Source organism: Erpetoichthys calabaricus, chromosome 7 (genome assembly GCF_900747795.2).
Source record: "Erpetoichthys calabaricus chromosome 7, fErpCal1.3, whole genome shotgun sequence".
NCBI lineage: Eukaryota > Metazoa > Chordata > Cladistia > Polypteriformes > Polypteridae > Erpetoichthys > Erpetoichthys calabaricus.
In genome coordinates, this window is record NC_041400.2 from 46,249,271 (window position 1) to 46,266,403 (window position 17,133).

A 17,133-nucleotide genomic window follows, 5' to 3' on the forward strand; every position below is an offset into this window, starting at 1 on the left:
GAACAATACAAGGACAAAGATCTTAAGATCTGAAAGGGTGGAAAATAATAAGCTTAAAGAAAATCCTAAATTAACTATGACCAGCTTTAATGACAATAAGAACAGTCAGAACCAGAAATCATTTAACAACAATTGAAAACTAAAAAATCTCAAAGTTAAAAACAATGACAAAATACTAAATCCTATAAGATGAAACAGTAAATGTTAAATAAACAAAAGTAAAAACCATAAAATCCATGTAAAAAACAACAATAATAATAATAATAATTATTATTATTATTAATTAAATAATTAAATATTATTATTAAATCTTCATCATCTGGCATGTGCTCTGGGAGGGCAAACAAGCTTTCAGCTGTCTTCACTTACACATTTCTTTGAGTGTTTATGTGTGAGCGTTTGCTTGTATATGTGCATACATGTATATTTAAATAAATTAAAACATACTCATGCCTGAGTTTTGCAAATCAATTGGCCTGGCCCCATGATTAAATGGAGCAAACTGCAAAAATGCTAATTAAATTAAATAATTTCTATGGCAGTTATCATTGGATATGGGTCGGACATGGAAAAAAGAACTGAACCAAACTGAATTATAAATAATAAGCCTGGAGTTTGTAACAAGACAAGCACAATGCAGCTTGTTTAAAGAGGATAGGCCAGTGTTTTCTGACATACCGAGAGACACAGCATGTCCAAAACAAAACAAGCCCCAAGTTTTCTAAAGTTGTCATGTATACATAGATATTTCCATTTAGGGCAGACATCTAGAAAACGTGTTTTTCTGAAAAGATTTTATCTTTGCTATGATGTACTCATCCAGGAACTCTACACAATGCAAAAAAACCTATATAATTTTCTGACAAAAATTGTAATTTTAAGACACAGACACACACAGATTCATACGTACAGTCACCATCCTAAAATCAACTTTCTCAACATTTTGAACATCATAGAATAAGAATCTGAACTTACCTCAATAATTAATTTTTGACTCCATCAACCAAACATCCATTTATATGGAATTAAAATTAATTAAGTTGACCCGATGTAAAGTTTTGGATTTTTTTCTGCTTAAGTTCCTATACCTGATTTATTACTGACATACATGCTAGTGAGGGTGCCTTGAGAAGTCACCTTTTCAGTTTTGACATCCTGGTGGCCTATGGAAGTCTCTTAATTTGGCCTTGCCCAAGCCGACCCAGAAGGTATGCCCATTTTTAGAAATGGTCCCTTGCCAGAACTCCTTACATCTCAAAAGTTTTCATTTTAAATCTTTGAGTATACTGCTGACAGTGACTGAATCTGTTTCCTGTCTGCCTCATTCCATTGGAATATAGCTTCCTTTTATGGCAAGCCAAATTAAAGACATCTTTAATACCATTTCATAAAGATATCTTTAAAGGATTTACAGATATCTTAATTGCATTTAAAGATATCTTTAAAAGATTTAGAGATATCTTTAAATGTTTTCAAGATATATTTAAATGTTTTAAAGATATCTCTAAATGATAAATTGGCTTGCCATATTGCCAACTGCCCTGCAGTTTACTACAAAAAAAATTCTTAAATTAACTAAAGCAGAATATTGTGATAGATATTTTTGATAGATTTTAAGGGCATAGTAATAGATAGATTGATAGATGGATAAATAGGTAAGTACCACAAACTAATAACTTCCATATAGATAGATTGATAGATCAAGTACCACATACTATAACTTCCACATAGATAGATAGATAGAGTACGGCACACGCAAGTAACTTCTGCTTCTAATAAACCAAATCACCCTATCCATAGGAGGGGCGCGCAAATCGATTGTGCATCACGCAGCCCCGCCCAGCGTTTCCCTACTCTCAAGCAAAGGAGGAAGCAGTAGCGTCTGAGCTGCATGAACAACGAGTATTGGGACTAAATTAAAGCGGCAATGGAAGTCAATGAGACAGGCTAGTATTTTTAAACTTATATGATCTGTGTAATTAGAAGTATGTGTATGATGTTTAGTATATTGTAGAAATATTTTCTGTGGGAGTGTCTGCTCCCCCTTTTGGACTGTAAGTGGTGCTGTTTCATACAATATATTCTACAGTATAGCTTTAAGTTTGAGCTTATTTTGAGTATATCGAAAAATGAGTTAAGAAGAGAGGGAGAGATAGGGGGCGGGAGAGCGAGCGAGCCAAAGCTAGCGACAGCCAGGGGCCGCTCGGAGCTGGACTATCCCCCGCTGGATTGCAAACATGGCTGCGCAGGATGAGCTCAGTAAGTTGCAAGTGCAAAGAAGGCTGAAAGAATTGCCGAAGGATTATGCCACGTGATTTTTATATGTCGTATATTCAACATAAAGTATACGTGTATTGCGAGTTTGTATGTATACCCTTAATGGGAGTTGCCGGTTTACGTTTGCCGTGCAGCATACAGGAAAAAAAAACCTAAGGCCCTGTGCACAGTCATGCTGAGAAAACGAAACTACCGTCTAAGATTCAGGATTGCAATAAATAAAAAGACTCACTTGCTCCGCCAGGACAGGCATAATCATTCCTTTACTAGCCACAATACTTTTCTTTCATATAACCAGAGCGACTATACGCAACGTTATTTTATGCGCTGTATCAGACCTGTCTGACCGATCGATCGATCGAGATTGAATATTATTTTAATAATGATAAATGACAGGCACGTTAATAACTTACCGGAAGTAGGTATATCGCACATCTATAAATAGTTAGTGGAGATGCCATCGTAAGCAGCTGTCTGTAATTGCCATGTCATAGGCGTGTACTTCAATGCATTTGTGAATAGTTGGCAGCATTTATAATGTAATTTTTATATGTTGTATACAGTCGTAGGTCTAAAGTTTCATTCCTGTCACTTTAAATGCGAGGTCTTTGATCCAAATAATCTTCAGGTGAGGCGTTGCAGTGAATGTGGCCCGTGTGTGGATACCACGCCAGGCCTCGAATTGAAGTGACACTTCTTAAACAAAAGATTTGTTTGCTATTAACCACGCAGAAACTACTCCCTAGTTATGTTTTTTTTTTTTACTTGATGCCTTTGTGCTGAATCCATCCCGTTTGGTTTCAATAGTATTGGCCTTTATGCTACAGATTTTTTTTCAAAGCATTTTTTTGTCATTAAACAGGGCTGGCTTCAGTTCTAGTCAGTCAGTTTGCACATGTAGCCTATTGTGACACATCTCTGAAAATATCCATCCTATTTTGCAACCTGATTTTTCCATTTCAGGCTGTGAAACTGCAGTCTATACCATAGCATTATAGACAAAACAGGACGTGATCCCAGAGATTTGGCTATTATAGGGCACCCAAAGCCACTTTACCATTTTTGTTCACATCATGTCAATTTGAAGTTTAAGCAAGCAAACAAACATGATTTGATGATAATGCAGAAAGGTACTGAGCTTATTGAACAGAAAAACGCCACAATGAAGATGACAGGGCTTGAATTTACAGTCAAGGAGTAGTGCTAACCAATGTGTCACACACATCAGCAGTTTGTAAAGATGTGACTGGGCACCTAGCCCTCTAACAGATACACTATTACTAAAATAAGCCCCAAATAAAGGGTATATCTTTGTTCCTCATATTTTTGTAAAGTCATAACTAATGCAGATATGTTAAAAATCAACAAAAGCATCGCATGGAGGTGCATTAGTAGTGCTGCTGCCTTGAAGTCTGGGGTTTGTACCCTGGGTGTTTATGGTGTGGTGTCCATATGTGTTTGCTACCGTTCCCTTCAGAGTGCAAAGACATGCAGGTTAGGTGACTTGGTAATTCTAAATTGGCCAGTGTGTGTGTCCCTCACAGATGGGCTGGTGCCCTTTGCAGGGTCTGTTCCTGCCTGCACCTGTTGCTTGTGTCTCTGCCCTGGTAAGTGGATTTAGAAAATTGATGGATGAAAGAATACTATAATGTATCCTGCCTTAAGCAGCTCTCTCTCTTGCATGTTTTGCCTATCCTTAAAAGGATACAGAAACCTTCTGTACAGTTTCAATTACATATTAGTTTACTGTTTAAGATTTGGTTTAAGAGAGTTTATTTCAACTTGTTTATATTGTCAACAGTACTGTATTTTCCTCTTTTACATGTGAGATAGCTGCTGCTGTCTGCAAAGTAGATCTACAGTAGTCAGTATGAGTGAATGAAACAGAGGTGCTTATGCGTGTGTGTACTAATAACAGCACGATATTTAAAAAAAGGGAAAAAGAGTGTTATCAGTCTCTTTGATTAAACAAACTGAATAACTGACAAGGTTCCAGCTTTCAAATCGGATAAGTAAGTTCCCAAACAATTCAGAATATTACTGCATGCATATATTTTCTAACTTGATAAACAAACTTAAAATAAGCAGAGTTTTCAGTAATTTAAATATTGTTAACAGCATTTCTGTACTTAAAATACGCTATGTTTTAAGTAATTTAAATGTTAACAGTAGTTGTGAACTTTTTTGCTATCTCAAAGTTTTAAATATGTTAATATAATTGAGATTTACAACTTTGTAACTTACTATGTTAGAACTATTGTATTTATGTTATTTTTTGCATGGCATGTAAAGTCATTATGGTACAGTACAGTTGAGACTCAAAAATATGCAATTGTATTGTTTGTCTCCATTTCTGTGCACTCCCGTCACTTGGATTACAGTTAACATGAATGATGAAATAAGTTTTAGAAACGAGAAGATGACATTGTGACTAGTTGTTTTAGTTTTTGGAAAAATTAGGATTGTCAAAACAATTTATAAGGCATGATGAAATACTCCTATGTACACCATAATGTTACTAACCAAGTCTTATTTCTGGACTGAGATAGACTTTAACAGCCTTGTGTTGTAGCAGTCAAGGTAGGGGTGGGCTGTATGACCAAAATTCTATATCACGTTTTTTTTTTGTAAATTATCCCGGTTTCACAGTATTCAACGGTATTTTTTTCCCCATGCATGAGTGGATGTTAACCTCATTTTCCACTGCAATTACTGGCTAAGAATAACCTATTCCACTGTCAAGAGTATTGTACATTGTACAAAAAACACATTTTAATGTGCACACAAGTATTAATACAGGTTTGCATTGCCCCATAAAGTGATAGTTTTCAAGGGGGTGGCACTAATGGAGAAGGTATCACATTGCATGACAGATGCAGTCAAAATATAGAACCTTTTTATTGAACACATTTTGCAAAAACTTAAACTATAATTTTGACGACATATTTTCAACCATACAAAGAGGCATTTAGACTTAGTAAAATATCCAGAAGTGCTTGTCAAAAGTTGTATTGCACTGAATATGTCTTAGAAAAGGAATAAATAGTAAATATTTTTTGTAAACCAACTACACTTTCTGTTAATGTTAACAATCTCTGTCTACTGACACGTTAAAGTGACTTTTTAAACAACTTTATCATCATTAAACTGCATAATATTTAAACTAATAAATAATAACAATAAAATAAATAATAGTATTATTACTGATAGTTGCACTATTACTTCAAGACTTCAAGCCCAGGTGCATTACACAGTATTCACCAAATTAAAATAAAATAAAACAAGTGCAACTTGGTGATGACATCTTTACCAACTGAACCATTATTTAGGCAAACTGCTTTAATATGGACCGTGCTTCAAGCTAAGCTATATGCATAAATAATAAACCTGCAACTTGCATTTATAATGCTATTTGTGGTATAGCCCTACGGAATCATATTAGGGCCACGGTGAAGAAAAAAAAAACGGGACACAGGGAAGAAAAAGACAAACTATATGTCGAGAATAAAGTCAACATTACCACTTGATTCTCGCCATTTATGTCGAGATTAAAGTCGACATTTCCACTTTATTCTCGCCGTTTATGTTGAGATTAAAGTCGACACTTCCACTTTATTATCATAGTTTACTTCATAATTAAAGTAGAATGTCGTAAACTAAACTTCTTCCTAAAATCATTGTTTAATTTACTAGATTTTCTCAAACCCCGTCATAAGTTAATGCAGCACATTAAATGCTTTGTGTTAAGTGTTCCCCGACCCAGTTGTTAATCACTATGCTTCTTAAACTGACTTCCTCTGCACTAAGAGGAGACAGCAATCACCGCACAGAATCCATTCACTTCATGATATTCCTGCTTTCTGAAAATTTAGAATGCTAAGATAAATACTTGATATCATTTTCATGATGAAATGCATTAAAGCAGGTATTACACATGCACGGTAGTGAGGCGGTAGTGCTGCTCCCTCGCAGTAAGGGGTCCCCAGGTGTATGTTCAGTGTAGAGAACTTTATGGCAGGTGTGACGAGGCTCCAAAAAACTGGATGTATGAATGGCTATCGCACAGGTTTAACTTAAATATTGTGTAAATTTTGGGTTTGTGATCTGGTGGTCGGAGACACGAACACAGAATTCAATGCATGTTCTTCTGAGCGGGCTTTCTTTATTGCATGCATGCTGTCTCTATTTGACGTACCAAAACCCCAGTTCCTATCCTTCCTTTTTCTTTCACCACATAACCAATCACCACACGATAAACGTCTTTGTGAAATTAAAACTAGTTATAAACTTAGCCCACGGAGTGTTCAGAATTTTAAAAATATCTTCGTTATACATGTTTAATTATGCCATCCATTCAGAGTTGTGCCCATCTCTGAACAAGTCGCCAGCACATCGCAGGATGAATACAAGCAAAATATACACTAGCAGGGTCAATATAGCATACCAAAACCACACATCCTACATGACTTTGAAAGGAAACTGAAGCACGCCAAGTAAACCCACCAGAAAAACATGCAAATGCAAGGCAGGGTACACCCAAGACACCTTTGCTGCAAGGCAGCAGTGCAACCTCCACACCACCGTGCCCCCATATGATTAATGCATGCTTTAATGCATTTCACCATGAAAATTATATTAATTATTTATCTTGGCATTCTAAATGTTCAAAGAGCAGGAAGATCATGAAGTGAATGTATTCTGTGCGGCGATCGCTGCCGGCGCCGCCTCTTAGTGCAAGAAGAAGTCAGTTTAAGAATCTCGGAGAACACTTAACACAAAGCATTTAATGTGCAACATAACTTATGATGGGGTTTGAGAAAATCTAGTAAAGTAAATATTCATTTTACGATGTTTAGTTTACGATGTTCTACTTTAATGACAAATTAGTCAACATGTCGACTTTAATCTTGACATAAACGGCGAGAATAAAGTCAACATGTCGACTTTATTCTCGTCATAAGCGTCAAGATTAAAGTGGAAATGTCGAGAATAAAGTCAACATGCCGTCACACTATTACACAGTACCCAGGTACATTACACTGTATTGAAAACAAATAAAACAAGTACAACTTGGCTTGCAGTATTATCCAGTAGTATAGAAACAGTATTTACACATCTGACCTTTTAAAACTAAAGTATCTCCAGGCAACGGACGCGACTCCTTTTTCTCGGCAAAAGTTCTTCTGTGTCATCATGTTCAACTTTATCGCCGGCTTCAGTTTCGGAATGTTCCCTGTCCATTTTCACCGCGCAATACCTACACCACCACTACCTATTTAGTGGTGTAGCAGTGAAAAAGAGCCCCCGTGCAACAAATCTGTGTTTAGCGGTGTAGCAGTGAAAAAGGTCCCCACTTGAACAGTTTCCCGCTGCGCCACGTTCCGAACGTCGTTTAGGCAATTTAAACCGGTGTTGCGGTATAAGAAAAATCCATATCATAAAAAAATAAAAAACAGTTTTCGGTATGAACCGGTATACCGCTCAGAACTAAGTCAAGGTAATTTTCAGATTGGTGCCAGAGTCACTCAAGCATATCAATTTTAAAAGAACAACAAATAATCACCATTCCCGGTCTTTTTTTTCCCTCTCCAAATTAAATCAATATTGTCAATGTATTTTAAATTTGACTATCAAATTCATTATGATTCTGCTCAGTTTTTTGGTAGCTGTACCCAATCATGTGGCCACTTAGTGTATATTACTGTCAGAAAAATGAATATGTGAAGAAAAGTTTTGCACTTGACCTGTGAAGAGAAGGGTCAGTAAAACCATATGTTTTATTTTCAGCACGATTCATATGAATGAGCCACAGTTCATGAGGCTTTTGTCTGACATTCATGTACATTTTTTGCCTTCTGCAAACCAATTGTCTATAGTAGACTTGAGGCTTTTATTATAGGGATAGTGCATCCCATTTATGCAGACCTTCAAGCTGGAGCACTGGAGGTTTTCATACATGGCCAGTTCTGTTGAACGATATACGAGGGGAGTCTGTTCAAATCCGCAGTTTCACAGAGTGTCCTTTGCAACCCATACAGTTTGAGCGGCAACATTCTTATGAAATGGAAAAGGGAAACGGTCGAGTTTCCTTGCTTCTTTTGCCTGACTTTCTGCAACAAACACCAAAGCAAATCAGAGTGTTATTGACCAGTTATCTGAAATATTTAAGGTATTTAATCTTACTGGTAGTGATTTGGACTGAGAATTTCTTTGGTGTTGGAGAATCATCCTGTTTCAATTATTTGAACTGTTGTTTAGACTCTCAAGTTTAAATAATGTTACCGGGTTTCATCCCCAGTTATACAATGCATATAGTTTCTCTCAGTCTAAGCTCTTTCGCTCAAGATTCTCCTCACAATGTGTTGTGATCTATCATTTCAGTAGTTGGTATTCTGGACACAGAAGCTAATTTTGGACCAATTTCAAAATTGGTACTGGTCAGAATACACAGATTTGGGCCCAAAAATTGTTTATATTTTTCTTATTATCTTTCAAATTCCTTATACTTGGCAGACCTTAAAAAAATGATTTGACACACATGTTAGAGTGCAGCTGAATTTAATAATTATTGAAATACATCTTTCTTGGCATTGCTTGCAAATTCTTTTACTACAGTATGCTGTAACACAGAAGTTTGTAAAGCCTTTATACTTCATTCCCCTGATTTATTAAAGTATGAATTATGAAGAGTTTACCTATAGCTTTAAATCAAGGATAAATCATGTAATATGCTTTTCACAAGGGGATCTATCCATAGTTAAATCACGTATGTACTGTAAGTGATTTATGATTGTAAGTTAGTTTGTTGCCCTAAATTTTCATGGCTGAGATTGTTGGTGTAGTAGAAAATATACATTATGCAGTAATAGCATGCGTAATTGCATGGTTAAAGAATGTTCTGATAAGGATGTTAGCATAAAACACGTTATGGCACATGTGCAGCTAGAGTGCTGTGTTAGTCATTGTACAGCCTCCCTACATGGAACAGTTGATGTCAGTTGTTGGTATCGTGCATACCATAGAATTAAGTTATTGAGTACAAGTACTCACTTATTTCATGTGTGTGGAATTTTTTTTTTTCTTATAAAGTAATAAATTGAATTTGTCTAGCATTTCACAAAATCATAATGCAATATCTGAAGAAAATAAAATTCTGATTATAAAGAGAGTAGAAATGGAATTAAAAGAAATCAGATGCTGCAGAGTTATGGGTGTTAGCACCCAGCAATGAAAGCAGCCAATGCAGAGTGTGAAAAATGGGGCATGGATAGACGATCCTTACCTGATTACACTTAGGAAATGCTCCTCCTCTCATCAAATTCAATGCACAGGATGTGTGGCTACTGGGGAGTCTTCTTAAGGGTCCTGGTTTAGATCGGTTCACTGAGTTGGGGAAAATTACATAGACAGTGTTGCCTCTGACCCCAAGTGAGATGCAATTGAGAAGGAAAGTCCGTGCACCTCGCCACCCCCTGGTTTTTGCATGGAATTACTATTATTCAAGACCTATAGCTGTTTCCCAATTGCACGTGTGTGACAAGTCCCACCCCTCAGCCCAGACCAATCGATTCGAGCGGTCCTGGAATCGGGAGAGAGCATCGGCGTTGGCATGGAGAGAGCCCTTACGAGGAACAAGTGAAAACATATGGTTGAAGGTCAAGATACCACCTGGTGACCCTTGGATTCGACTCCTTGTGTAGGGCCATCCACTTTAAGGGTGCATGATCTGTAACAAGAGTAAACTCACGACCCAAGAGGTAGTACCTCAACTGTGTAATCGGCCATTTAATCGCAAGGGCTTCCCTTTCCACCGCCGCATACCTGGTCTCTTGATCCAACAGTTTCCAGCACAGGAACTTTACGGGGTGTTCAACACCATCGATGCTTTGGCTCAGCACGGCTCCCAGGCCTATGTCCGAAGCATCTGTCTGTAGAGTAAAAGGAAGCGAAAAGTTAGGTGCTTTCAACACTAGTGCTGATGTTGGGGCCTGTCTTATCAGTCCATACCACAAAGTTAGGGGCCCTCTTCTTTGTTAAATCACTCGAGGGTGCCGCTCTCTCAGAAAACCGAGGTACAAACCGGCTAAACCGAGAAATGCTTGGACTTAACTGCTTAGTACGAGGATGGGGCCATTTCAGTATGGTATCTACTTTTGACCACTGTGGCTTTATGGTACCTCGATCCACCAGGTAGCCTACATATTTAGCGTCTTTTAACCCAAAAAAACATTTTTTTTGGATTGATTCGAAGCCCAGCTTCACACAGTGTCTGCAATACCCCTCGGACCTGCAGTAGGTGTTCCTTCCATGTGCTGGAATAAATGACTATGTCATCCAAGTAGGCAGCACTTTATGCATTATGAGGGCAGAGCACTTTACCCACCAGATAGTGGAAAGTCGCAGGAGCCCCTTGTAACCCAAATGGAAGGACACAATACTGCCAGTGTCCACTAGGGGTGCTAAACACGGTCTTGACCATAGCAGAGTCTGTTAAAGGAACCTGCCAGTACCCTTTCGTCATGTCAAGCGTGGTCAAATAACTTTCCTGTCCAAGCATCTCAAGGAGGTCATTCACTCGAGGCATTGGATAAGCAACGAATTGGGAGACTTGATTAAGTCAACAGAAGTCATTGCAAAACCATCAACTTCCGTCAGGCTATGACTCTCCTCTATAACTCCTAGTTCTAGCATGCACTTGACTTCAAGCTCCACTTCTGCTTTCTTTGCCTCAGGAAGACAATAGGGGCGCTCTCAAACTATAACCCCCTCCGGGACGTACAGGATAATGGGCCTGTGCTGCTTGCGCCTCTACCTTGTGACTTTTTAGAATGGGTTGAATTTTTCCAAATATATTGCGTAACTGCGTGATATACTCTAATATATTGGTAGAGGGAAGAGCCTCTCCTTCACATCCTTCTTTCAAAATATCTAATATGCCCCGGGGTATAATAATTCAAAAGGTGAGAACCCTGTAGAGGCTTGTGGGACTTTCCGATAGGCAAAGAGGATGTGGGGGAGGAGCTGATCCCAGTTTTTCCCATCCCCACTGACCACCTTGCGAAGCATCTGTTTGAGAGTCTGATTAAACCTCATGACTAGACCGTTGGTTTGAGGATGATACAGTCTTTAACTGCTTTATTTTAAATAACTTGGGCGTCTCCTTGAACGTCTCCGAGATAAAAGGTGTCCTTTGGTCTGTAAGGACTTCTTTAGGGATCCGACTCTTGAACAGAGCCCTACCAATTCCCATGCCATAGTTTTAGAGATGGCTGAGAGCAAAGGAACAGCCTCTGGGTATCAAGTAGCATAGTCCACGAGAACTAATATATACAAGTATTTATGTTCTTGGGATGAAGGTTCTAGGGTTCCTACTATATCAGCCCCAATTCTTTCATAGGGGACATCAATCAAGGGAAGGGGAACAAGAGGAGCTCTGTCTCTCCTAGGAATCTGCCACAATTGACACTCTGGAGAAGAGATGAAAAAACGGCAAACCTCCTCATTAATTCAACAATGGAAATGTTGCTACTGGAATCAAAGAGTGCTTCAATTCTAAACCCGTTTACAATTACTACTTCCATATGTGATATTGTCAGGGGGTTTATAAATGCACATAACCCTTCTCTCTCTCTCTCTCTCTCTCTCTCTCTACACCTGCATTCCTCCTCATTCCCGAGTAAGTTGCGCGTCCATAGGTCCAGAGACTTCGGAACAGGCTCCAGTTTGTAATAAAGGTCCGTTCTGCTCACCCAGATTGTGAGGCTGTCTTAGATGTTACGATGAGCTTTATAAGCTCTTCCATGTTCCAAAATTCTCCCCAGACCGGCTGGGTGAAATATTCAGGAATATTCTTTATCAAAAAAAAACGTGCTACTTGTTGTACGATCTGGGATGTGGTAAATTTGAATGGCCTTAGCCATATTGCCACTTTTTCCCAGAGAGCAAAGGCTTGCTCCTGGGTCGGACTTCCAGTTTTTTAATTTTTCCACCTGCTGGACTGGGGATACTCCACATTTGGCTGGGATCTTGAGCCCAGTGGGGGGAACCACTCTCTCCTCCAAGAGAGCATAGTAAGCCCCCTTTGCTCCCCCCATAGGAACCAGCCCAGTCCTGTGTGTCTCTTCTGCACACTCCCTTTGTTTTGTTACTAGCCCGGTTAAGTGAATTGGGAGCGGAGCCTGCACCGGGTCTTTCTGGACCACGGGACGAACCCCCCACTTGGAAACTCAGCCCCGGTACTCTCCCACCTGGTTATACCTCAGTGTTGTCCCGGTTTCTTTTGGGCTTTAAGCATCCTGTCGACTACGCCACTGTCACAAGAACGACAAAAAGACATCAAAAAAGGTTTGGGGCAGCCACCCATATAATATGCCCAGGTTGTAAATAGGTAAATTTTTGAGATGTTCACAAGTCAGAGTCCAAAACAGAACTGATGTTGAGTAATGAAGATGGCGACTTTGTGTGCCATGACCAGAAGTGACATCATCAAAGGCCCCAGAACCAGAAGTGACGTCATCAGGTGCGCCAGTACCGGAATAGATGTCATCAAACATTCTTTAACATACTTTCAGACATGTTTAAGGTGAATATCGGTTTTAGTTCCTTGTCACCCCTTGCTAAGAGAGGGATTTCAGAATAAAGTACTACTTTTATTTTGTTCTTGTTTAGCTTGTGTTATTGTTTTCCTTGTTTATTTACTCAATAGTAAGAATTCTCTTTGCAGTTCTTCCGATATGTAAGTGTATGTTTTGTAAGACACTGAAAATTATGGGTGAAAGTTAATTTGGAAGAGGATGTTGTTAGAGTGAATTTGTAGTGTTCATTCACTAGCATTTTGATTTTACTTAAAAAAAGAGGAAATTTGCATCCAGTCTGTGAGCATGGTAGTGTTATACTTTTTCTGTCTTTGTACCATATTTGTAATATTTAGTATATATACTGTATGTAAATACCATATTTGTAATATTTAGTATATATACTGTATGTAAAAATATTTATTTAAGTTTATATGTATATATGTATAAAAAGTTTATATATATATATATATATATGTAATTCTTTTCATCAGACCAACTGGAACGTGTTTTCCTGCGACTGGGCCATGCAGAAACAGATGAACAGCTACAGGACATAATTTCCAAGTTTCTGCCTCCAGTGCTCCTTAAACTCTCTAGTACACAAGAGGGTGTGCGGAAAAAGGTTACAATTTGCCTGCTATTTCTACCTTTAATCATTTAGATTATTGTATTTTTGGAATCTCTGTTCATGATTAATATTTTTAGTTTTCAGTGTGAAGTGTTTTACTCTTATTATAAAGTTTACATAGAGGCATAGAAGTGAATGTTTGTTAAATAAAAGAATCCCATTTGTCAGAGTAAATATGCTATTATATTTTGTTTAATATGCTCATACTACTTTTATATACTCTGAAATAGAAATGCAATTTCTGAGCAAGTTACTAAAGGGAAAATACTGTATGTATTTAATGCCTTTTTCAATAATAGGTTATGGAACTGCTGGTTCACATAAATAAGCGCATTAAGAGCCGCCCTAAAATCCAGTTACCAGTGGAGACATTACTAGTACAGTATCAAGATCCAGCAGCAGCCTCATTTGTCACTGTAAGTAAGAGTACACAATACTTTTTAGTATATAATATTTAATATTTTTGACATATAAGCATAAGTAAATATATTTTTTTAGTCTTTCAGTGTTACATTTTGTGGTGTTTAATGTGTCAGTGTTAATTCCTTGAATTAAATATCTTATATTGGAGTTAACAAAAAAAAGTCAAGACTTTTTTTTTTTTTTTTCTTTGTAAAGTGTTAAATGTATTATATAGGGAATGCAGATTTCTTAAACTGCATTCTATAAAGGTATTTGCTTAACAACCATTTATATATCATTACATGGTAACATGTATTACATTTAATGTAAGTTTTCCTTTTGATGAACATGTAAAGGGTCACAGTGGCCCAATGACTGAGAGATTACGAATTGTATTACATACTAGATGATTACCCAGTGGCTTCGCTCACTGAGTGTAAGGGAAAAAAACTAAAATGTAGTATTTATAAAATAAGTTTGTTAATTACCAATGTTATTTTTAACAAATAAAGAACATTTACAATGACATAGAAATTATATAAATATTAATTATTAAGTAGTAAAACATTTTGATGAAAGAATTTGAAGAAGATATAAGAAGTAAAAGAATTTAAGAAGTAAAGATACATTGAGTACTACTGTAGTGGTTTCGGGCAAAGTACCTGCTTGATAACCTTGCACTATGTGCCTGTGATTTAAGAGAAAAATTATTCTGAGAAATGTGGACGCTGCCTTTCCGTGCTTAACGGGCAGAAGGTCCAAACAATTCCCAAGTCCAATACTTAACATGATGAGGTCGGTACGTCTTTTTAGATGTAAACCCTCCATCTTATTAAAAGAACTCGATCACAAAAGCAACCTTGAACGTTGCGGGGTTTTAGTGACCTGAATTCATCTTAAGGGACAGTAAGTAGCCGTGCACCGCAATTTACCAAGAGAGTCCTGCTTCAATAGCGCCGATTACACTTATTCGCAAAGATTTCCACTATCCCAGGAGCCGACGGGGCACATGAAGTGTGACAAACAGTGCGAGAAGAGAGAACACTGCCCAAAACTGCGAAGCTGTTGACCCAGAGGAAAAGCCCGACATTCCGCGCATCCCAGTGTCCACTTTGTTCTTATGACCCCTCGCCCCTGAAGGCGGTCTCGTCTTCACATTGTTTACAACTCGGCGCAGTTAAAAGGTAGAAAGATGCAAAGCTGTTCTGTTCATCTCTTCTACTATCAAGTACTGTGAATTAAAAAAAAAGTTACAATGTGGCAGTTTTCTCTGTGAGAACGCGCATGGCAGCGGACGGGTCGGCACTGGAGTCTAGAGAGGAGGGCTGGGAGAGAGTGACGCGGGGCACACTTGTATGGGATAGATTGGCGTGTTTGTGTTTACCACTTTTACGTAATTTCCATAGCGCGTGGTCATACATAATACGTAATTTCTATATCGCGTGGTCCTATGTCATTTCCGTTTCAAACGCGAAAAGAATTTTATATATAGATTTTGTAGAACCCAGGTCAGTGACTGTAAGTGATTATGCCAATGTTTCTTCTATGTGAAATTCCCCTAGCCTTACTGTTTGCATTTGGCATAATGAGACGTACTGCATAACACAGTACTACATCAGTTTCTGATCATAACAACCTTTAATTGAGGATAAAGTACAAGTTAGCCTGCAAGCAGTGCTTCCTGTCTGAATTTAGATTTCAATTAACTATGTGCCAGCCAGCTCCTTTTGTTGAAAGGGGAGCTCTTTACAGCAGCTAGACTTTGGAAAGGAAAATTCTACTGTTTCTGGTGAATAATGTGTCAGTATGAGATGATAACCTGAAAAACACTGAAAATATTATAGTAATGTTCAGAATAATGCAGTGCTAATTTGAAACACTGCAAAAGTTCAGCTCAATTTTGGGATCGTCCAAAAATGCCAGGAAGAGATATTTTCATAATACTATGAGATTATATATATATATACAGTGCATCCGGAAAGTATTCACAGCGCATCACTTTTTCCAAATTTTGTTATGTTACAGCCTTATTCCAAAATGTATTAAATTCATTTTTTTCCTCAGAATTCTACACACAACACCTCATAATGACAACGTGAAAAAAGTTTACTTGAGGTTTTTGCAAATTTATTAAAAATAAAAAAAACCTGAGAAATCACATGTACATAAGTATTCACAGCCTTTGCTCAGTACTTTGTCGATGCACCTTTGGCAGCAATTACAGCCTCAAGTCTTTTTGAATATGATGCCACAAGCTTGGCACACCTATCCTTGGCCAGTTTCGCCCATTCCTCTTTGCAGCACTTCTCAAGTTCCATCAGGTTGTATGGGAAGCGTCGGTGCACAGCCATTTTAAGATCTCTCCAGAGATGTTCAATCGGATTCAAGTCTGGGGCTCTGGCTGGGCCACTCAAGGACATTCACAGCGTTGTCCTGAAGCCACTCCTTTGATATCTTGGCTGTGTGCTTAGGGTCGTTGTCCTGCTGAAAGATGAACCGTTGCCCCAGTCTGAGGTCAAGAGCGCTCTGGAGCAGGTTTTCATCCAGGATGTCTCTGTACATTGCTATAGTCATCTTTCCCTTTATCCTGACTAGTCTCCCAGTCCCTGCCGCTGAAAAACATCCCCACAGCATGATGCTGCCACCACTATGCTTCACTGTAGGGATGGTATTGGCCTGGTGATGAGTGGTGCCTGGATTCCTCCAAACGTGATGCCTGGTATTCACACCAAAGAGTTCAATCTTTGTCTCATCAGACCGGAGAATTTTCTTTCTCATGGTCTGAGAGTCCTTCAGGTGCCTTTTGGCAAACTCCAGGCGGGCTGCCATGTGCCTTTTACTAAGGAGTGGCTTCCGTCTGGCCACTCTACCATACAGGCCTGATTGGTGGATTTCTGCAGAGATGGTTGTCCTTCTGGAAGGTTCTCCTCTCTCCACAGAGGACCTCGGGAGCTCTGACAGAGTGACCATCGGGTTCTTGGTCACCTCCCTAACTAAGGCCCTTCTCCCCTGATCGCTCAATTTAGATGGCCGGCCAGCTCTAGGAAGAGTCCTGGTGGTTTCGAACTTCTTCCACTTATGGATGATGGAGGCCACTGTGCTCATTGGGACCTTCAAAGCAGCAGAAAGTTTTCTGTAACCTTCCCCAGATTTGTGCCTCGAGTCAATCCTGTCTCGGAGGTCTACAGACAATTCCTTTGACTTCATGCTTGGTTTGTGCTCTGACATGAACTGTCAACTGTGGGACCT

The 17,133-nt window shown here is 38.6% G+C and overlaps 1 protein-coding gene across 2 annotated transcripts in view; it reads left to right on the forward strand.

The window, feature by feature from the left end:
- Positions 1-1,818: 1,818 nt before the first annotated feature.
- The window catches only part of ecpas (Ecm29 proteasome adaptor and scaffold), a 148,336-nt gene continuing 133,021 nt past the window's right edge, over positions 1,819-17,133 (forward strand). Inside the window, exons 1-3 of one of the 2 annotated variants that reach the window (XM_028804790.2) lie at positions 1,819-1,946; positions 13,346-13,476; positions 13,782-13,898. In XM_028804790.2, coding sequence (XP_028660623.2) covers positions 1,928-1,946; positions 13,346-13,476; positions 13,782-13,898 — 267 coding nt within the window. In that variant the 5' untranslated portion in view covers positions 1,819-1,927. Of the gene's footprint in view, positions 1,947-2,094; positions 2,260-13,345; positions 13,477-13,781; positions 13,899-17,133 lie in introns of those variants that run through there. The other variant, XM_028804789.2, reaches the window with a different exon arrangement.